Source organism: Ylistrum balloti, unplaced genomic scaffold (genome assembly GCF_031769215.1).
Source record: "Ylistrum balloti isolate Yb309-2 unplaced genomic scaffold, AGI_CSIRO_Ybal_v1 Utg370598, whole genome shotgun sequence".
NCBI classification, from domain to species: Eukaryota; Metazoa; Mollusca; class Bivalvia; order Pectinida; family Pectinidae; genus Ylistrum; species Ylistrum balloti.
Genome location: NW_026782370.1, coordinates 1,201,708 through 1,225,140, shown reverse-complemented (window position 1 = coordinate 1,225,140; position 23,433 = coordinate 1,201,708). Strand labels below are relative to the sequence as shown.

General features: G+C 35.0%; 1 protein-coding gene across 1 annotated transcript; it reads left to right on the top strand.

The window, feature by feature from the left end:
* Window positions 1-41: 41 nt before the first annotated feature.
* LOC132556878 (leucine zipper transcription factor-like protein 1) lies at window positions 42-14,626 on the top strand. Its single transcript, XM_060221330.1, has 10 exons — window positions 42-62; window positions 1,293-1,420; window positions 1,721-1,915; window positions 2,397-2,535; window positions 5,795-5,881; window positions 8,440-8,493; window positions 8,864-8,926; window positions 11,416-11,520; window positions 11,844-11,947; window positions 14,007-14,626. Exons 1-10 carry the CDS (start codon window positions 60-62, stop codon window positions 14,026-14,028), a joined length of 900 nt encoding a protein of 299 aa, XP_060077313.1. The 5' UTR covers window positions 42-59; the 3' UTR covers window positions 14,029-14,626.
* Window positions 14,627-23,433: the final 8,807 nt, after the last annotated feature.

Sequence of the window (23,433 nt, the reverse complement as noted above, 5' to 3'; positions counted from 1 at the left end):
CAAACACTAAATTCTTCACTGAATCATATTCCGTCCGTTGAATAAACATTCACTGGAAAATGGTAAGATGTGTAATGATTTAAGAACAGAAGTCATGATAAAAAAATTTCGTCAAGTTTGATAATCCTGCATAGTAATGTTACAACCACGTGTGTTTATGTGATCAGATATATATGTTTCTGCTTGTGTCAGCTGTCATATAACAGTGAGCAAACCTGTTACTAAATGCAAATCGGATACTGAACGAGACTGAATTATTCCACCGATTGATGAAGGATCTTGCTTTGCATCTGCTTATTGTTTGAAACATAAATATAAATAGATTGTCCTGATTATCATCATTTCAATTGGAAGAAGAATAGACATTTTACATACTGCCCTTTTCATTTTAAACGAGCGCTGCAATTGTTAGAATAATCAGCAGTGCACACAACAGTCTAATAACTACAAGAGACGTACACACACAAATATGTATATATACATATATCTTCATTTCTGACCAGAAGTCAGGCGTTTACCTGCCACAGGTGTTCTCCTTATTTCCTATCAATACATGTAAACCCAGAATACATGGTACCAGTAGATATACAGGATTTTGTTCATGGGTTGGTCGAGGATATTTGTTTATAACAGAGGAATGATCTTACTGACCTTGATTTGGTATCTGACAAGTGCCATCAAAGCCTTTCAAAGTCTATATTGATAATGGTAGGCCTGTCCAGATTTGAACCTGCATATTGTTACATTTAAAATGTTGACAAAAGGATTTTCCCACTTTTTAAAACTTAATATTTACCAAACAGAGTTAACCTACAAATGTACTATTTATGATTTCAAATTTGCTCCTTGTCATAACTTTCCCAAATTAAACATTTCTCTTTACTTCATCTGTGGATACATGCATTTGATAAAAAACAAGAATATTCATAAATCTAAAAAAAATCATAACGCAAACTCAAAATAACTGAAACAAAGGTCAAGTATGAACTAGAAAAGTTTTATATGGAGACTCACAGGAGAATAAGGTGAGGTGTTCCACAAGAATCAACATCTTCAGCTTCATCCACCCCACTCACATTGTATTATCTTTTGTCATTGTGACATTCTCAAATGTAAACAGTATGAAATCTAAATTGAACTCTACTACAAATCCCTTATATTGTGCTTGTTTTTACATGAGTCAGGTTCTAGCTAACACCCATTTTATCAGTACTAGCCTTTGTTTTATCATGTAGTTGTAGCCTTCATTTCCTTTTTGTTTGCATATTTTTACAAGTATATTTTGCTTACAGACTGCAAAACTTGGAGTAAATGAGCACCATCAGGCTCAAGTCATCAACTATATGAGATTTGCTCGTTACCAGCGCGGTCAAAGACTGAGAGCTGTTGATATGTGTTTTGAAGACTTGAAAAGTAGCAGGTATTTTCTGATTTAAAATTGATTCCAATTAATTATATTTACTTCCTTAACATTAAATTTGTTACAATTAAAGATTTATATAAAATATCATTATAGTTTTAATGTGACTGATATTTCGTGTATGAACAAAGCTTTTTATCTTGGTGGATAAAGTGTCAACATATTTGATGAAATTTAATTTCAGTGTTTGCATAATATATTTTTTATCAAAAAGTTTTGTTTGTCCCAAAGAGATGAATTTTGTTTTCATAAAGTGGGTTTAGGAAAAGAAAGAAATTCAGAATCCAACATTTTTTCCAGACTTGATGAGACAACATACACCATAGATGAAGTTACGGATATGTTGGATGGACTTCTGACGGTAGTGCGGGGAGAAGTAGATGATGAACTCATCAATACATCGCACACGAATATCTTACTTTGTCGACAGATGTTCATGCAAGCAGAAAAATGGCATCTTAAACTAGCAGCTGATATCTCAGAATTGGAAAATCGGTAAGCATGGCAAACAGTGAAACTTTAAGCAGAAGTTTATATGTGTCATGATGTTAATTTATATGTATGGAACAGTAAAACTTGAGCTCTAGTGTGTTGTTTTATCGTTCTTTTTTCTTTTTTTTTTCTTTATTTTCCTTCACAAATTGGAAAAATTAAATGTAAATGGCAGCCTGCTGGTGTTCTTATTGTGTTAGGTTCAGTCCTTGCATGTTTTGAATAAAATCCACTGCATATTTCCAAGTTATTATTGTTTAGATGACCTGGGTTTTCATTTAAATGCACCCAAAGGACAAATATCATGTGCATTTGTTGAAAAAAATTGTTTTTGTCTTTATTCTTTGGTTTCAATGTTCAGTTAATAAAATCACATAATAGAGCTTTTTAAGTTTGACATTGTGTTGTACAATATATATATATATTTGCTGGTAATTCAGGAAATGGCTGTTGAACCTGAATTTTTTTTTCTTTTTTCTTTTAGAGATCTATTAGAACAAATAGCAGACTTTGAAGAAAAGGAATTTGCTAATACAAAAATGGATTCAGATTTGCAAGGAGTGCTTAAAAATGTGAAGCTAACACCAATAAATCAGAAGGGCGGCACAGAACTTCTACACAGGGTAGGTAGCTTTGTAATTACTACACAAGGTAGGTAACTCTTTTGTAATTATTAAACAGGATAGGTAACCTAAGATGTTTGATGTTCCTAGGTGTGGTCTGAAGATAGCTAAGATGTTTGATGTTCCTAGGTGTGGTCTGAAGATAGCTAAGATGTTTGATGTTCCTAGGTGTGGTCTGAAGATAGCTAAGATGTTTGATGTTCCTAGGTGTGGTCTGAAGATAGCTAAGATGTTTGATGTTCCTGATGTGGTCCTAAGATGTTTGATGTGGTGTGAAGATAGCTAAGATGTTTGATGTTCCTAGGTGTGGTCTGAAGATAGCTAAGATGTTTGATGTTCCTAGGTGTGGTCTGAAGATAGCTAAGATGTTTGATGTTCCTAGGTGTGGTCTGAAGATAGCTAAGATGTTTGATGTTCCTAGGTGTGGTCTGAAGATAGCTAAGATGTTTGATGTTCCTAGGTGTGGTCTGAAGATAGCTAAGATGTTTGATGTTCCTAGGTGTGGTCTGGCGATATAGCTAAGATGTTTGATGTTCCTAGGTGTGGTCTGAAGATAGCTAAGATGTTTGATGTTCCTAGGTGTGGTCTGAAGATAGCTAAGATGTTTGATGTTCCTAGGTGTGGTCTGAAGATAGCTAAGATGTTTGATGTTCCTAGGTGTGGTCTGAAGATAGCTAAGATGTTTGATGTTCCTAGGTGTGGTCTGATAGATATGTTCCTAGCTAAGATGTGATGTTCCTAGGTGTGGTGCTGAAGATAGCTGAAGATAGCTAAGATGTTTGATGTTCCTAGGTGTGGTCTGAAGATAGCTAAGATGTTTGATGTTCCTAGGTGTGGTCTGAAGATAGCTAAGATGTTTGATGTTCCTAGGTGTGGTCTGAAGATAGCTAAGATGTTTGATGTTCCTAGGTGTGGTCTGAAGATAGCTAAGATGTTTGATGTTCCTAGGTGTGGTCTGAAGATAGCTAAGATGTTTGATGTTCCTAGGTGTGGTCTGAAGATAGCTAAGATGTTTGATGTTCCTAGATGTGGTCTGAAGATAGCTAAGATGTTTGATGTTCCTAGGTGTGGTCTGAAGATAGCTAAGATGTTTGATGTTCCTAGGTGTGGTCTGAAGATAGCTAAGATGTTTGATGTTCCTAGGTGTGGTCTGAAGATAGCTAAGATGTTTGATGTTCCTAGGTGTGGTCTGAAGATAGCTAAGATGTTTGATGTTCCTAGGTGTGGTCTGAATAGAAGATATGTTCCTAGGTGTGGTCTGAAGATAGCTAAGATGTTTGATGTTCCTAGGTGTGGTCTGAAGATAGCTAAGATGTTTGATGTTCCTAGGTGTGGTCTGAAGATAGCTAAGATGTTTGATGTTCCTAGGTGTGGTCTGAAGATAGCTAAGATGTTTGATGTTCCTAGGTGTGGTCTGTGTAGCTAAGATGTTTGATGTTTTGATGTTCCTAGGTGTGGTCTGAAGATATGTTCCTAGGTGTGGTCTGAGATGTAAGATGTTTGATGTTCCTAGGTGTGGTATGAAGATAGCTTAGATGTTTGATGTTCCTAGGTGTGGTCTTGAGATAGCTAAGATGTTTGTTGTTCCTAGATGTGGTCTGTTGATAGATAAGATGTTTGTTGTTTCTAGGTGTGGTCTGGGGATATAGCTAAGATGTTTGATGTTCCTAGGTGTGGTCTGAAGATAGCTAAGATGTTTGATGTTCCTAGGTGTGGTCTGAAGATAGCTAAGATAGCTAAGATGTTTGATGTTCCTAGGTGTGGTCTGAAGATAGCTAAGATGTTTGATGTTCCTAGGTGTGGTCTGAAGATAGCTAAGATGTTTGATGTTCCTAGGTGTGGTCTGAAGATAGCTAAGATGTTTGATGTTCCTAGGTGTGGTCCTAGATGTGTGGTGGTCTGGATATAGCTAAGATGTTGTTTGATGTTCCTAGGTGTGGTCTGAAGATAGCTAAGATGTTTGATGTTCCTAGGTGTGGTCTGGAGATAGCTAAGATGTTTGATGTTCCTAGGTGTGGTCTGGAGATAGCTAAGATGTTTGATGTTCCTAGGTGTGGTCTGAAGATAGCTAAGATGTTTGATGTTCCTAGGTGTGGTCTGAAGATAGCTAAGATGTTTGATGTTCCTAGGTGTGGTCTGGAGATAGCTAAGATGTTTGATGTTCCTAGGTGTGGTCTGGCGATATAGCTAAGATGTTTGATGTTCCTAGGTGTGGTCTGGCGATATAGCTAAGATGTTTGATGTTCCTAGGTGTGGTCTGAAGATAGCTAAGATGTTTGATGTTCCTAGGTGTGGTCTGGAGATAGCTAAGATGTTTGATGTTCCTAGGTGTGGTCTGGAGATAGCTAAGATGTTTGATGTTCCTAGGTGTGGTCTGGAGATAGCTAAGATGTTTGATGTTCCTAGTTGTGGTCTGGAGATAGCTAAGATGTTTGATGTTCCTAGGTGTGGTCTGAAGATAGCTAAGATGTTTGATGTTCCTAGGTGTGGTCTGGAGATAGCTAAGATGTTTGATGTTCCTAGGTGTGGTCTGGAGATAGCTAAGATGTTTGATGTTCCTAGATGTGGTCTGGAGATAGCTAAGATGTTTGATGTTCCTAGGTGTGGTCTGGAGATAGCTAAGATGTTTGATGTTCCTAGATGTGGTCTGAAGATAGCTAAGATGTTTGATGTTCCTAGGTGTGGTCTGAAGATAGCTAAGATGTTTGATGTTCCTAGGTGTGGTCTGAAGATAGCTAAGATGTTTGATGTTCCTAGGTTATCTATGAAATAATAAAACATACAAACCCAGTAGGCCTAATGTTTAACAGAAATAACAATTTAAACTATAAAAGAGAAACTATAGTGCAGAGTGAAAAGAAGTTGTTCAAGCTTTGTTTAAGATGCTCATAGAGTTGATATAAATTTTCTCAGAGTACAATTACTTCTTATCTACATGGGATGAGTTGTCGTTTCAAGGGATGTAATAGCTAAATATTTATACCTAAAGAATAACAGCACTGAGACTATGCTAAAATGGAATGGTATCATCAGAGACATATATAACACATATATAACTTCTGTGATATATACGTCTCTGGTATCATAGAAGATTCTTCAAGAGATAATGTGTTTTCATGTTTAATGTTTTTTCCATTACATTTTACATGTTTTTCCACATGTAGGTTGTAGACTTTTGAAGTTGAAATCTTTGTTTTCCATATTTTAATGAAGAAATGACATCTCTTAATATCTTACACTTAAAACCTTTTCTTTCCAGAAAATTGAAGAACTAGATAAAGAAATGAAGAAGTTAATGGCTGAAAACAAAAAAGCAAAGGAGAAACTTCTCAGCATGGGAGGAGCTGTGAGTATCAATAATAAGCCAATGCTTTTAACATAGTTTTTAGGGTTATCAAGCAGTATTTAGGTCATTTGACACACAGGATTAGGATGACCTATAGCCGTTGTGTTTTGTCTGTCGTCATGGTCTGTCCACCATGCATTAACTTTCCATTTAAACAATTTTTCTCAATAACCAAAAGGTCCATGGTGCTGATATTGGACCTTTATAATGCTGGGATTAAGGGCTGTCTATTTCGTTCATATCATTAACCCTGACCCACTTTCAAGGTCACAGGTGTCAAATATGTCAAAATCTTTACAAAAAACTTCTTTTCAATAACCGAAAGGCCCAGGGTGCAGAAATTGGGCTTTTACTATGGTAGGCTACCTATTTTGTAAATAATGATAACCTTGACCCATTGTGAAGGTCACAGGTATCATATGTGTTAAAATGTTTAAACCACATTTTCTTGATTACCAAAAGCTCGAGGATGAAGATAGTGGGTCTGTAGCATGATGAGGTGAAGATCTACCAAGTTTGCTAAAACGAATGACACTGACCCACTTTCAAGGTCACAGGGTACAAATGTGTAAAAATCTTTAAATGATTTCTTCGTAATGACCAAAAGGCCCAGAGTGCTGATAATCGGCTGTAGCATGCTGGGATGAAGGGCTACCAAGTTTGTTCATATTATTGACCGTGACCACTTTCAAGGTCTTATATATCGAAATCTTTAAATGACTTCTTCACAATAACCAGAAGGCTTAGGATGCTGATATTTGGTTGCTAATTTTGTCAAAATAATTTATGTTTTTTGTTTTTAAAGGTCACAGGGGTCAATTGTGTTGAAATCTTTAAATGACTTCTGCTCAATAACAAAAAGTCCAGGCTGTTGATATTGGTTCTTTAATATGATTGGATGAAGGGCTACCAATTTGTTCAAGTAATTGACCTTGACCTAAAGATATCTTGGGTTAAGTGAGTTGAGATCTTAAAATTTCTTTTTCAATAAGCAATAGGTTCGCATTACTAACATTTGTGTAGTAGGGTGTATAAAAAATGTGATTTCAAGATTGCAGAAAATGTTTTTATGACTACTACTCAGATGACCGTTAAGGCCCTTGGGCCTCTTGTTTAGAAATGTAATATTACTTAATTTTATTATACCCTCATGATGCGTCATCAAAGATTTATAGGAATACCTCTCATATGCATGTAAAAAAACCCATCTCTACTCTACAGATTGCATTTCCCATATAAATCTGGTGTGGTCAAAAACTAGGTCACTGTTACTATAAATAGAAATCAACAGATATTTTCATGTCACAGCTCAACAGGCTGCATTTCTGAACTGATTGGTACAAAATTTCACAAACATTATCACAAAATATCACTTCTTGTACAAGTTTAACTTCCATCCTTGTGCAGTCAAAAACTAGGTCACTGTTACTAAAAATAGGAATCAACAAATAATTTTTTGTCACTACTCTGCAGGCTTCATTTCTAAACTGATAAGTACAAAACTCTACACACATGATCACAACTATCACTTCTTGTAGGAGTTTGACTTCCATCCTTGTGTGGTCCAAAACAAGATCACTGTTATGATAAATAGAAATCAACTTTCATATGACTGCTCTACAGGCTGCATTTCTGATGGATATGATGCATAAACATCACTTCTTATACCAATCACAAACTTCACTTCTTGAACCAGTTTGACTTTCAACGTTTTGAAAACAAATACTTCGTCACTGTTATTATAAATAGAAACGAGCAATATTTCCAAATCTTTTCTCTCTGAAGACTCCATTGCTTCCCCGATTCTTACCAAACTCCACACATGTTCAGAAGGATGGCCTTTTGTACAAGCTCAAGTTTTGACTTTCCATGGTTAAAAAACTAGGTCAACTTTACTACATATAAAAATTTGTTGAAATTTGGATGTCACTGCTCCAAAGGTTGCAATTTGACTACCAGGAGACTTCATTTATGACATTGATAAAACACCAAATACATTGTCATCCATAAAGGAAACACTTACCTTTAGCATATCAAGTCACCTACCCATCGTTTTGATAGTTTATTAGACCATATCTACACCAGAAACATTCACATCAACATATTGAGCAACATCTTCCATTATTACACAGACCACAATGCCATACATGCAGCATTTGAATACATTATACACAATTTTACTTATTTATGGTAGTGGTAACCTACATTTGCAGTGCAGGAGGTATAAATGGGAATTCTTACAGGAGGTGATGTTTGTGAACAGGTGTAGGTTTCCATTTATTCTTACTATGTCATACATATTTGTATCGTGTACAATACCTTTCTATATCTTTAGACAATATATTCATAATCATTTGTCTGTAATTTATTATTCAGTCACATCTATTAAATCATTTTCATGAAGAGTTTTCCTTGGTATCAAACTCTCTGAAAAGATTTGTATGTCACTGGAGAGGAATTTGAATCCTAAATAATTCATTTTGAGTTGCTTTGTAAAAAAATACTAGAATTTTTTAATGGAAACATTAAATATGTTTAATTTTTTTTACTCTTTTCAGTCAGCTTTAGCTGGTTTATCATCAGTCAGTGAAGATGACAGTCGATCAGGAATGGTGAGTTTCAACTCCTTAGTAAAGACACAGATTTATTTATAAAAGGATTCGTCAAAACACGAAAGAAAGCTTTATACTTTCTTTTTAAAAGTGTTTTCCATGATTTATATTTGTCCCCAGGTTTTCCCGATAGGTACTCCTCTCTCCACCTATGGTAACACCCCTCGAGTAATGCAATGCAGGCCAAAAAGAGTAATTGATATGAGCTTTTAAAAGACATATTTTTCATTTGTTTGGAAAAAAGAATTCCAAATTTTCGTCAAACCTGTCAGATATGAAAATAACAAAACAAAACCAGTGTAGTACCATTTGATTAATGTAAATGTGATGTATGTGTATAAAGTGTGTAAAAGTGTATCTTTTATATCAGCATGAATTAGAAGTGGAAGCTATGAGGAAACAGCTACAAGGCATGACAGCAGAGCTAGCAGAGGTAAGTACGTGAAGCTGCTATCTCTATTTCTCATTTTTTAAACAAAGTTATACATTATCTGTTCCTCTTGCACTATTGTATATATGTCGTTATGTATATTGAATTACTGATACAAATACATAGGAAAATTCAACTGAATTCAAATTATTTTTCTTAAAAAAATGATGGTGATTTACATGTATCCAATTCAAGTCTCTAATATATCTATATTCTTTGTACTTATAATATATGATAAGGCGCTGGTGTCTTGTAAATAGTTTCTACACAGTATTTGTAAGTCTTGGTTCACATTTCTTCACGTTTCACATATGGTTCTCAACAAATGAATCAGATGATAGCATATATGTCATGTTTAAATGTTCTTTTTTCTGAATTGGTTCTAAAGTTTGGTTGTAATTAATTATATTTTCTATACATTTCCTTTTTTTTAATGTATATTAACTGATTTCTGTGTTTACATTTATTCTCCAAAGATGTGTATACTTTAAATTTTATTGTCATTTATAAGACAAATGTCAACAGGACACTCAAGGGAGACAATTATTACCGTTTATAAAAAAAACTTGGTAATCTTTGGTAGGGTATATTTTCCTCACTAATTCATATCTATGTATAACTTAACCATGTAATATGAACATCCTGTTTCTTTCACAAAACGATAGATTGCCATATCTTCTGCATGGACTAATGTTGTTCATGTCATTCAGAAATTCACATTGAACTTTGATACCAATCAACATATAATTACACAAATTCTATTTATTATAAACCTTTCAGAGTCGTGAGGTAATGTCCTAATCATATGATCAGTATCACTAACTACGTGTTGCCCTGCTGTGTACAAGTTTGATTTGTAAATTCAGACATAGTGGAAATAAGACAGTTCTATAGCTGTAGATAAAATATCAAGTTGTGTCTTAGTTATAATATTTCGATCAGGAAGTACAAAAGTAAATACAATGTATATATGTATAGACGAAGTATGACATCATTATTATACCTTCTGGTCAAACATATGAGGAACTCCAGTTTTACCATCTATATACTGTAAATATCTTTCTATGAATGAAACACTTTCCAAAGTATCAGTGGCATTGCTTCAAACTACACATTTCAGATATATTGTGAGTGTGGATACACATGTTGTCATGCCATTACCCTCAATTAATTTTTCTCATGTACCCAAGTTTAATTTATACTGTATAACAGGAACTGCCTTTCTTTCACAATTTAAACCCAAGATGTTATTTCAAGAAGTTATCACATAGATGAAAACTGAATTCTTTCTTCTGAAGCCTTGTTTGTCTTGGTTTATTCACATAAATTGTCTGTAACCATAGAAACAACAAGAATTTGGATAATGATTATGTTGACATATTGGTATTTTATTGTTTGTTTTTTTTTTTTTTTTTTTTTTAATAAAAATCAAACATCCCATTTTATACTAATATTCACTAAGTACATGATAAAGTGCCATCCTTTTACATCTGCCACTGACAAACACTGTAAAAAAAATCTCTGCACTTTCCTCCTTGTCCCACCCTATTTCATATACCAGCACATCAATTGGTGTTTTTTTCATACATGGTGATGGGTAGGGAATAGTAATGCTTTTTTTCCTAACAGTGATTATCGTAACTAGTTGGTGTTAAAAATAAGGATGATTTGTCTGTTATTTCTCTAAAAAAGGTAGTGTGTGGTGTGTTCCTACTTGAGATATGTGTTGTAAAACTCTCCTTCTATACTGGTTAGTTTGTGGATACTGCCAGTATACTAACTTTTCATATAATTGATACAAAAATAAACAACAATAGCAAACCTTGTCTTTTTTAATTTTGTGATTTTATTTTTGAAAAAAAGTCCTTTATACTGGTATGTACTTTATTCTTTTCTTTTTTTTTCTGAAGTTTACAATTGTTTCTTGACTGTTTACATTTCAGTCTTTCTGAATTCGCAAATGCAATTGAAACAAGAACCAGATTACTTGACAGTTACAAGATAGTTTTATTAACAAATTTTTTTTTTTTTTTTTTAAATGTCATTTCACATGCGTCTGTTTTGTCTGCACTCTATAAGAATTGAATCACTATAGCTAACCCTTAAATGTTAAAATGTCACCGGTCAGACTTCAGGCTCTTGGTATCTCATAGTTATTTATTTATATCCATGTACTGGAATCTCAGCTCAGATAGAGTTTTCAATCTAAAAATTTGTCAACAGGAATAAGATTTGGTATAATGTTTTCAGGAACTTGATTGAATACAAAACCATTTTTTTCCTTTCTTTTTCTTGTTTGTTTGCTTTTTATTTTGTTTTATTGTTTTTGTTTTTCTTCGTTTCATCTTCCAAACAATTTTTAATGCTCAGATTTAAATCCAAAACCTTCTGTCAGAATTTTGAATTAGAAATCTTTATTACAAGCAAAATAAAGAGACCTGTGGATTTCACAATACAGAAAATCCATTAACTTGTGTCATTTCCACTTGCAGACAAAAAAGAGTGGTGCCATGTCTTTGGGCAACATGGAGACTGACCTGGCGAGCACGAAACATGAGCTCCTTAGGATTCAAGAAATGCTGGAAATGGCAGAAAAAGTAAGAAATATTACCAAGATTAAAAAATAAAGTCCCAAGAAGAAAAAAACTTCCATTTATATTAAGTGATCCATCTTTCACTGAAACAATAGAGAGCTTAGACCTTACTTACAGACTAGACCTTACTTACAGACTAGTAGATGTTGACATTAGGAGAATTCATACAATGTTTCTTTGTTAAAGATTACAGTTGAAAGCATTTAAATCAAATTTGAACCTTTGAAAAGCAACAACAACAACTATCAGTACAATAATGTTCTCCTGCATGTACTGCTCAGATATTTCCTTCATATTAATTTGGAATCAATTGTTTTATTTTGTAGGAACTTGAGAAGAAAGTTCATCAAACAACACCATTTAAAAATCTTAAACAAATGTTGACAAAGAAAAACGATCAGATAAAGGATCTCAGGCGACGGTTATCAAAGTAGGTATCAGTACAGCATACTGTTTTAAGGGAAATTTATTGTGGATGTGTTGAACGGGCTATTCCAGTTAAACATCTCTCCCACCCTAGTACTCTTTAGGTTTTGTTAAGGGCTATTCCAGTTAAACATCTCTCACACCCTAGGACTAGATTTTGTTTAGGGCTATTCCAGTTAAACATCTCTCACACCCTATGACTCTAGGTTTTGTTTAGGGCTATTCCAGTTAAACATCTCTCACACCCTAGGACTCTAGGTTTTGTTTAGGGCTATTCCAGTTAAACATCTCTGACACCCTAGTACTCTAGGTTTTGTTTAGGGCCATTCCAGTTAAACATCTCTCACACCCTAGGACTAGATTTTGTTAAGGGCTATTCCAGTTAAACATCTCTCACACCCTATGACTCTAGGTTTTGTTTAGGGCTATTCCAGTTAAACATCTCTCGCACCCTAGGACTCTAGGTTTTGTTTAGGGCTATTCCAGTTAAACATCTCTCGCACCCTAGAACTAGATTTTGTTAAGGGCTATTCCAGTTAAACATCTCTCACACCCTAGGACTCTAGGTTTTGTTTAGGGCTATTCTAGATTTTGTTTAAGGGCTATTCCAGTTAAACATCTCTCACACCCTAGGACTCTAGGTTTTGGTAAGGGCTATATCTGTAAACATCTCTCCCATTCTAGGACTCTAGGTTGTGTTAAGGGCTATATCTTTAAAACTTCTCTCTCACTCTAGGACTCTAAGTTGTGTTTAGGGCTATATCTGTAAAACATCTCTCCCACCCTAGGACTCTAGGTTGTGTTTAGGGCTATATCTGTAAAACATCTCTCCCACCCTAGGACTCTAGGTTGTGTTTAGGGCTATATCTGTAAAACATCTCTCTCACTCTAGGACTCTAGGTTGTGTTTAGGGCTATATCTGTAAAACATCTCTCCCACCCTAGGACTCTAGGTTGTGTTTAGGGCTATATCTGTAAAACATCTCTCCCACCCTAGGACTCTAGGTTGTGTTTAGGGCTATATCTGTAAAACATCTCTCCCACTCTAGGTTGTGTTCAGGGCTATTTCTGTAAAACATCTCTCCCACCCTAGGACTAGTATTTTTAGTGGTTTATTTCTTGGGTTTATTGCCCCTTAACCTGCCACGGTCATTTTGAGGCTGAGGTTCCAAGTACAGTAAAACCTAGATACACTGCCACTTACCAGCCTCTGAGATTTTGGCATTACATTCATTTTAGTGATACAAGAATTGTTTGATTCTTAGGAAATGTGATGGGATCAATATTTGTTTACTGCATGTGGTACTTGTGATAACCAACGACTGTGTATTTGACATTTTACATTTATTACACACATTTCTATACATTTATAAGCAAATGGACATCACATGATATACAATCCTATCTCCTGTAGTTTACGTTCTAACTTCTGAAAGGATATCAGATTGTCCAGACATATGGATTTTACCATTGAGCAAGTGAAGTTAATAATGTTATATGCATGTTGTATAAATGAAAACTTTTGATAAGATAATACTGGGTGTTGAGCATCAAAATTCAGACTTTCTTTCTGAAACATCTTTCTGTGAGTTCCTCACCTTTCGTTTCCACCTGCACATGTACACAATTGTTATAAAATTAGATAAAATCTGAGAACGCTATCACATGAATAAGAAAATCAGAGGTAGTTAGAAATAATGTAGAATAGTGTTAATCAGTGATCAGATCAAATGAAATTTAAAATAAATGTTCCCCCTGTATAAATCAATTAAACACATATAAATGTGTACAACTGATCTATGGACTCTTTTTTACTGTAGTAGATAAATAATGAAGGAGAGACCAGTTGTATACCATCTAGACCAATAAGGGTAAAGTGCTGTGAAGGACACAACCATTACAGCACAAACCTGTCAGAGTCTCAGCTCCCTGAGAAAATGTGGAAGGTTTGAAGTTCTGGGATCAAGTAGATATTTCACTAGCATAGCTTTGACTTGCAGCAAGTAAATTCTGCTTCAATAATCATGCAGAAATATAAATTTTCTGTTTTGTTTTTTCTTTTAGGTATGAATCCCTTGACGACTGATGCTGTAGGACTTATAAAGACTTTGACTTATACGCACGCCACTCTTCTGTAACTAGCTTGGATCCGAGTCTTAAGAGCTCTTTGTCTGTACTGCTGTAAGAATCACAAGGGCTGATTCTAGTGAATCTGTGTCAAATTGTCAGAGAGTGTAGGGCTGCCTTTAGAAGTACGAAAAAACATTAATACCTTTTCTTTGTTCTTGAAAAGAAACATTAATTTAGAGAGCACCTGTCATGCAAGGATGTTATTTTACACAATTTCTTTCACTTACTACCTGTACTATATGAATTGTGAGTTTGTTTTAAGTAGTGTTTATAACTCACCTGGCCTGAAGGGCCAAGTGAGCTGATGCCATGGTATAGCGTCCATGTCTGGTGTCCAGCATCTGGTGTCAACTTTTCAGTTTAGTTAGCTTCATCTCAATAACCAACAAACTAAATGTAATATTTATTCATGGTCACAGGGGCCAAATTTGTTAAAGCTTGCAAAGAACTTCTTCTGACTAACCAAAAGCATGGGATTTGGCTGATAGGTTCCTTAGATGAAGCCGGACAACTTGGCTGAAAGGTTCAAAGTGTGAAACTGGACAAACATTTGTGAAAAGGGTCAAATTTGTCAAAACATTAAAATGACTTCTGATTAACCAAAAGGTGAAGAAGCATGGTATTTTGGCTGTTAGGTCTTTGAAATGATGCCGGCAATGTTTGCAAAATGAAAAATAAACCAAATGTTTGAGAAGCAAGATATTTGGTGTAAAAGTGTCAAAGCCTGTCAAATTTTGAGAAAAAAAGAAATGATATTTACCAAAAAATTGTCACTATTGTAGAGTTTAGTATTAGAAGCAGTTTGTTGTTAAAATTGGTCAAAATTGATTGGATGCTTTGAATGGCAATGGTGTACATGTCAATATATTTGTGATATTATCATTGATTCAATTTTTGAGGAAATTGAATACCAGGTGAGCTATACAGGCCAATTGGACTTCTTGTATCATTGAAATAATTAAGGAATTTATCATAATTTCTTGCAGGTTGTCATTCTGCTAAAGCCTGTTATATCATTATAGATCTGCTATTTTAGGTGTAAATTGTCATCTTGAGTTTTTCCCTTTTTTTTCATGATACAATATGTTAAGTGAACTCTTAATCTTTTTCATTTCTTGTTTTTTTTCCATTATTGTATTATCAAGTAAAGAGCACATGCACAATACACAACAGATTCCCTGGCAACATGTACCTCGGTATGTACTATGTATCATAACTTTTAGCATAACACCTGCCACAAAGTTCCATCTTCTCTTTTGCTAGGTGGGGACGTGTATTAGGGAACCTTTTCATGTGCTTGTGGTCTTTAGTTGCATATATATACTCATCAGTACAGGTGTTCTGTAACAGTATACCGTACTCATCGTTACAGGTGTTCTGTAACAGTATACTCATCAGTACAGGTGTTCTGTAACAGTATACTCATCATTACAGGTGTTCTGTAACAGTATACTCATCAGTACAGGTGTTCTGTAACAGTATACACATCAGTACAGCTGTTCTGTAACAGTGTACACATCAGTACAGGTGTTCTGTAACAGTATACTCATCAGTACAGGTGTTCTGTAACAGTATACTCATCAGTACAGGTGTTCTGTAACAGTATACTCATCATTACAGGTGTTCTGTAACAGTATACTCATCGTTACAGGTGTTCTGTAACAGTATACTCATCAGTACAGGTGTTCTGTAACAGTATACTCATCGTTACAGGTGTTCTGTAACAGTATACTCATCAGTACAGCTGTTCTGTAACAGTGTACACATCAGTACAGGTGTTCTGTAACAGTATACTCATCAGTACAGGTGTTCTGTAACAGTATACACATCAGTACAGGTGTTCTGTAACAGTATACACATCAGTACAGGTGTTCTGTAACAGTATACTCATCAGTACAGGTGTTCTGTAACAGTGTACACATCTGTACAGGTGTTCTGTAACAGTATACTCATCAGTACAGGTGTTCTGTAACAGTATACTCATCAGTACAGGTGTTCTGTAACAGTATACACATCAGTACAGGTGTTCTGTAACAGTATACACATCAGTACAGGTGTTCTGTAACAGTATACTGTACTCATCGTTACAGGTGTTCTGTAACAGTATACTCATCAGTACAGGTGTTCTGTAACAGTATACACATCAGTACAGGTGTTCTGTAACAGTATACACATCAGTACAGGTGTTCTGTAACAGTATACACATCAGTACAGGTGTTCTGTAACAGTATACACATCAGTACAGGTGTTCTGTAACAGTATACACATCAGTACAGGTGTTCTGTAACAGTATACACATCAGTACAGGTGTTCTGTAACAGTATACACATCAGTACAGGTGTTCTGTAACAGTATACACATCAGTACAGGTGTTCTGTAACAGTATACTGTACTCATCGTTACAGGTGTTCTGTAACAGTATACTCATCAGTACAGGTGTTCTGTAACAGTATACACATCAGTACAGGTGTTCTGTAACAGTATACACATCAGTACAGGTGTTCTGTAACAGTATACTGTACTCATCGTTACAGGTGTTCTGTAACAGTATACTCATCGTTACAGGTGTTCTGTAACAGTATACTCATCAGTACAGGTGTTCTGTAACAGTATACACATCAGTACAGGTGTTCTGTAACAGTATACACATCAGTACAGGTGTTCTGTAACAGTATACTGTACTCATCGTTACAGGTGTTCTGTAACAGTATACTCATCAGTACAGGTGTTCTGTAACAGTATACACATCAGTACAGGTGTTCTGTAACAGTATACTCATCAGTACAGGTGTTCTGTAACAGTATACACATCAGTACAGGTGTTCTGTAACAGTATACACATCAGTACAGGTGTTCTGTAACAGTATACACATCAGTACAGGTGTTCTGTAACAGTATACACATCAGTACAGGTGTTCTGTAACAGTATACACATCAGTACAGGTGTTCTGTAACAGTATACACATCAGTACAGGTGTTCTGTAACAGTATACACATCAGTACAGGTGTTCTGTAACAGTATACTGTACTCATCGTTACAGGTGTTCTGTAACAGTATACTCATCAGTACAGGTGTTCTGTAACAGTATACACATCAGTACAGGTGTTCTGTAACAGTATACACATCAGTACAGGTGTTCTGTAACAGTATACTGTACTCATCGTTACAGGTGTTCTGTAACAGTATACTCATCAGTACAGGTGTTCTGTAACAGTATACTCATCAGTACAGGTGTTCTGTAACAGTATACTCATCAGTACAGGTGTTCTGTAACAGTATACACATCAGTACAGGTGTTCTGTAACAGTATACACATCGTTACAGAATCCATGATGTTGATGTTCTTTGTGTCCTACCTACATTCTGATTTTATTGTATGAATAATACACTGCAGCTTGTTCTGCTGATGACAGGTATTTGTTTGACACTACAAGGTATAGTGGACAAACTGCAGGGAATTATGGTCAAACACCCCTTTTTGAAATAGACCTTACTATTTAAATGTTGAATGAGAATTTTCCATATCTTTTAAGGTTATTTAGTGAATTTGATTTAAATAGAATTATTAGTTTGTTCTTGTTAAAACTGCATACTGGTTTAGTGGAATAGTCTCATCATTTCCCATTACTGTGTTAGCAACGCTGCGATAATCAAGTTGATACAGCAAATAGACCATGTCTAGTAATAAGCCCATCTATATTATCAATCACTGTTCGGTACAATAAGCTAAAAACGCTCATTCGTTGTTCTCAATAAGCCCACCTCTAGTTTTTGAAAGAGAATTTCCATGTAGGATACCTGGGCTGTATACAGGATATTGACTCAGCTTGACAATTACTTGTTTACTTAGTACGTGTAAAAATTGCAAAAATGAAATCTCCCTTTTTCAAGATTTGATACTTTTGTGAATCAAAATCATTTTTCTTAGACATTGCGTATTCTTGTTACCAAGACCTCTTCTACATGTCATTGAAGATGTTATGTATAGTGATAAAGTATACGAGGCTGTGAAAAGATGTTTCAAGTAGAGAGAGAGAGTCATCACCACAGTGTTATTTGTGGCTGCAGTATACATGTGACAAACTCCAAAATTTAAACACAGGACCTCAAGATTCTTTTTGGTGAATGTCTAGCCCTGGTGATTTCTACCACAGCCCTAGTGCAACTGTCATGCAATTAAATTTTCACAGTGTTATGAATTTCAAGTGAGAAATGTAATGTTTGTGTTTGTGTGTCATTGCAATGGATAAGTGAAGTTCTTATATCTGTGACTTCATAAACAACTATAATAACTTATTTTCATTTTAAGATATTATGAACATGTAATTTTAAAATTACCATACACCAGGGAACATGGGCATTCTTTATCAAAAAGTTAAACCATGTTGTAAAGTTCTTGGTTTCTACATATGAAGGTAAAATGTGTTTTTTGAGTGAATGTGTTATGTAGAATCCTAAGCATATTAGGTGTAATATCACTTCTTAACAAGGTTAAGTATATGGTGATGGCTGTAACTGTTTTATATTTATTTCATATTAGAAAGGTTTTAAGATGATGTTAAATCGTATGTACATTGTAGTATTTTTCATTGGTAATTCTTTGCTTAGTCATCAAAACTTTGAAATTAGAGATTAAAAGAAAAGGCAGAAAATTTGTCTGAAAATAATTATTTTCCTTGATTATTGAGTTTTAGTGATCAGAAAAAACATTACTAGAGAAAATAGATTTAGTGATTCTCACAACTGCTGGTGGAATGAAAATTATCTTTGTTTTTTTTAGTGATCTTCTATCTTATGTTTTTCCCCGAGAACTATTGTGACTAGCAACTCTGTCTTTACAACTTTCCTTGCAAGACTTTGATTTTTCTTGACCACAAGTAGTTGTGAGTCTTTGTGTTGTCCAGAATGTATTCGAAGATAAGGAGAAATATATCTGTTTTTAAAACCTCATCTGCATAATAGTGAGTTAGATTATGTTGTATGATTTGGAAAGATGTCCAAGAGATATGTCCAAAGCAGTCACACTTTACCACAGAGGATCCACATCACCATATTTCTCATGGTATGATGCACTATACCCTGTTTCGCCCAGCAGTATATAGTTCCCACAAGAGTAGGAGTTTTGAGTTACTGACACACTATCTTGGTGTTGTTACATTTAGTGTATGATTTTTTGAGTAATTTAAGAAGACATAAAATTCAGTGTATTGTGTTCCTACAGTATACATGGCTACTGCCATTTTAATACAGAAGTTGTGAACAACCTCTCATTAACTGTGATATTTACTCTTCTGTTCATTTCTTCTGTATATTTTAAATAAATTGGCAATCTGAAATTTGAGTGTGTTATATTGTAGGAGTTTCAAATCTCTGTATTGGCCTAATTATATGAAATTGAATGTAAGGATTCAAAATATGTATTGTATGTGTATGTTTATGTTGAAAACACTTAAAAAAAGATGAAATGTTGTGAGTTATGTATATTTCTCTTATTTTTGTCTATTGTAGATACTGTGTTATTATTCATTGATAAGACATGAAGAGTACTTCTTAAATTCTTTGAAGTAAGATTTTTGTTTCAAGTTTTGAAAATGTATTTTGCCACCTGTTGTGCCCGCATTGATTATGTTTTACATATTGTAGTATGTATAAACATCAGGATTAGATGTGTTCAGTCAAAATGCCTAACAGAATAAAAGTAGCAGTTGTAATGTAATGGATTATTTACTGTGATCGTATTGACAGATGTTTGGTTGTTGCATGCAGGACATCCTCTATATCCATGTTTATCTTATTTGTTATAAAGAGCTTGAAATGACACCCATTTGACAATAAAATATTCGTAATATTACGTTTTGACAAGCAACACGTACCACCAATAAGAAATGAATTCCATTATACTTATATTGATATATGAATGATCTGTGAAATATTGGAAGCAAGTGTAAAGCAAATTTTAACCCCGGTTAATATATTCGGTAACGAAAATGCAAAATATTGGTCCCAAAAATTTAAAGCACTATACAGTATCCTAGATACAAAATTGTATATTTTTGTATAAAACCCTTTTAGAATAAACATAGTATGTTACTGTAGTCATTATAATTCTATAAACATAGTATGTTACTGTAGTCATTATAATTCTATAAACATTTTAGTTATGTATCTCCTTTTTTGGTAACTGTTTACACCGATCATAATATTTATTTATCTTGAGAGTATGTTGTAACTGAAGTGGTGAAATGGATGTGTGATTGACAGCAATTCCAACAGAAATTGAACATTATGTGGATTAGAAAGAAAAATGCAATATTACTTAGCTTCCTTTTAAACCTGTGTTTAAAGTCAAAATATTAAATGTGTACTGTCATGAGCGATCTTGTGTCTTATTTATGTACTTTTCTAGATCTGCATGTAAAACAGCGATATTGATGAATATCAAGTTCTGTAGCTACAATTTTTATCATCACTTGCGAAACATGTTTGCGGGTGATATTAATTAGGGCTCAGTCCCTCCATAAATCCGAGGGCTTTTCCGGGCTATAACTTCAAAACCATTCCACTCAACTCCTGAAAACTTTCTGTATATATTAGATTAGTGCCCTAGTTGTGCCTTTTAGTATTGACGACTTTTCATTTATTATCTTTTTTCTGTTACCTTGGAAAGAAGGTCAAAAAACACAAAATTAGTGTTAACTTTCATTTCCTGGCTATAACTTCAAAACAATTCCACTCAACTTCACAAAACTTTCTGTATAGATAAAGATAGTGCCCTAGTTGTGCCTTTTTATTGCCAACATTTTGTCATTTATCTTTTTTCTGTTATTATCAAATTTTTCAATTTCTTGTGACTTCTTGTATTACTCCAGAGCTAATACAGTATTGCATAAATTTGTTCATAGACCATACCAAGCTCTAGTTAAATATCAACAGTCAAGCACACAGGATCTACATTAAGGTATAAACTCTTACTATAAGGTTGATATATTATAATGTTAAACTTGAGGAGATGCAAGGAAATAATTGAATTGATAACTGAGAAAAGAAGATGTTACATTTTGCGCTTTCACTGTATTAGATCTATGTATATCATATTTGGGTTTTACACCAACAGCTGGATGCAGGGGATAATGCCATGCTTTGCAAATACTCTCGTAGATAATATTTTGGATGTGCTATCAAGTTTGTTGAAAAAAATCTTTAGTACTCTCCAGATGATGGGCACTTTTCCTCAATAACCACAATATCTTGGATCAAGCTATGTGCTCGGCATCATTGCAGGAAGACGAGTATTCAATTTTGTCCAAATGATTGCGTTTTACCCAATTTCAAGTTCACAGGGGTCAAGCATATACAAATCTCAAGGTCATTCCCCCCAGTAGGCCCAGTTAACTACAGTGTTAAATTTTATCAATGCCACTGTGAAGCTCAAGTCTAAACCACACCCCGAAATGGACATTTCCTGTCAGTTAGCCAGCTGGTGTGATATTGTTTCGATTTTCAGAGATTTTATTGCCTTTTGAGAAATTATTTATGTCGTTTGCAAACAGTGTCGTCTGTAAAAAAAAAGTCTGCTTAAATTTTTTGAAGTGCCAAAATTTGAACAAAAAAACCACACATGTAATGATATAATACAACAGTTTAAACGGTGGTATATAACAACAGGTAAAAACAGGGGAGGTAATGCCTGGTAGCTTTGATATTTGAAAAATATGCACTGAGGCACCACGACAGTGTCAGAGACTGGAAATTGATGAGATGAAAATTACAACTTTATCATTACTACAGATATAATATATATCAATTCACATAGATAGAATGCATTATTCTGTTATTTTTTATTTATTATTTCCCATTACTTTATTTGTACACACATTTATCTGTAAACATTTACCATATACGTCTTGTTCAACTTTATAATGAACAAGGATTGAACAACTAGATTAAAGTATCAATATTTAGTTGTGTACAGACAGAATAACCTGATTGTCATCTTTATGATGATAATAATAATAATGATATACAACATTTATATAGTGCCCTCTTTAATTTCACAAATTACTCTAAGGCACTTTACAGTGCATGTAAAATTTCAGTCATGGTGTCAATAATACATTATACATCTACATATGTATGATATGCTGATCATTGTGTCCGCATGATCACCAGAAAAACACCACATGTTTGTACATGTAGCAAAAGTTACTAGTCTAAGTAAAAGCACGCCTGAACAGATGGGTCTTGACACCCTTTTTGAAAGTGGCAAGTGTTGTTGCTTTCCTGGTTTGTGGTGGTAGGTTATTCCACAGTGTGGCGGCAACCATCCCAAAACATCGGTCACCATAAGTCACAGTACGCGACTTAGACACACATAGCAGGGACTCAGCCTCTGGCCGTAATGAACGTGAAGGCTGGTAGGGAGTGACAAGCTCTGTTAGATAACAAGAAGCTGTTCCATCGAGTGCTTTGTAGGTGTGCATCAGAATCTTGTACTGTGACCTATAATGCACAGGTAACCAATGTAAATAATGTAGCACGGGTGTTATGTGCTCACGTTTTCTAGTACTGGAAACCAGCAGTGTTCTGGACTTTCTTCAGGCGCCCAGTTGCCGAGTCAAAGATTCCATATAAAAGGGCGTTCCCATAGTCCAGGCGGGAAGTCATAAGTGAATGTTGGTAGTAACAGCTTTTTGCAATAGCATTCACCTGCTTTTCCATGGTCATTGAACTGTCGAAGTGTACGCCGAGGTTTTTAACAACTGAAGATGCCTTAATGGTTTTGTACCAACTTTAAGCTGGATATTGTGTGTGTCTGTTGATGCTTTGGTGCGGTCCAAGCACTGATGTCTACCAGGCAGGCCTCCATGTTATGCGCGATGGTATCCCAGTTATGTTGGGGTCTGATAACCCTATAGATCTGTGTGTCGTCTACATAACAATGGTAAAACAGGTTATGGCGACGACAGATCTCACCAATTGGTTTCGAGTACAGATAGTACTTGCGAGGTCCAAGCACCCACCGTTGTGGAACACCAAATCCAAGGATTTTATCATCGAATGTGGCTGATCCTATGGCCACACACTGTCGTCTGTCACTCCGATAGGAATGGACTCAGGGTAAAGCGTCCCCAGTGACTCCATAAGAGTAATCCAGATGTTTAAAAAGTAAAGCCACGATCAATGTCGTCAAATGCTGCGGATAGGTCCAGCATGACAAGAACTGCTCTGCACTTGTTGTCTAAGGCTGCAACAATATCGTTGTGTACGCGAAGGAGTGCTGTTTCAGTGAATTGTCCTGTGCGATAGGCTGACTGCAGGTTGTCGTGCAGACTGTTCGTCTACAGATGCAACTCTTAACGCT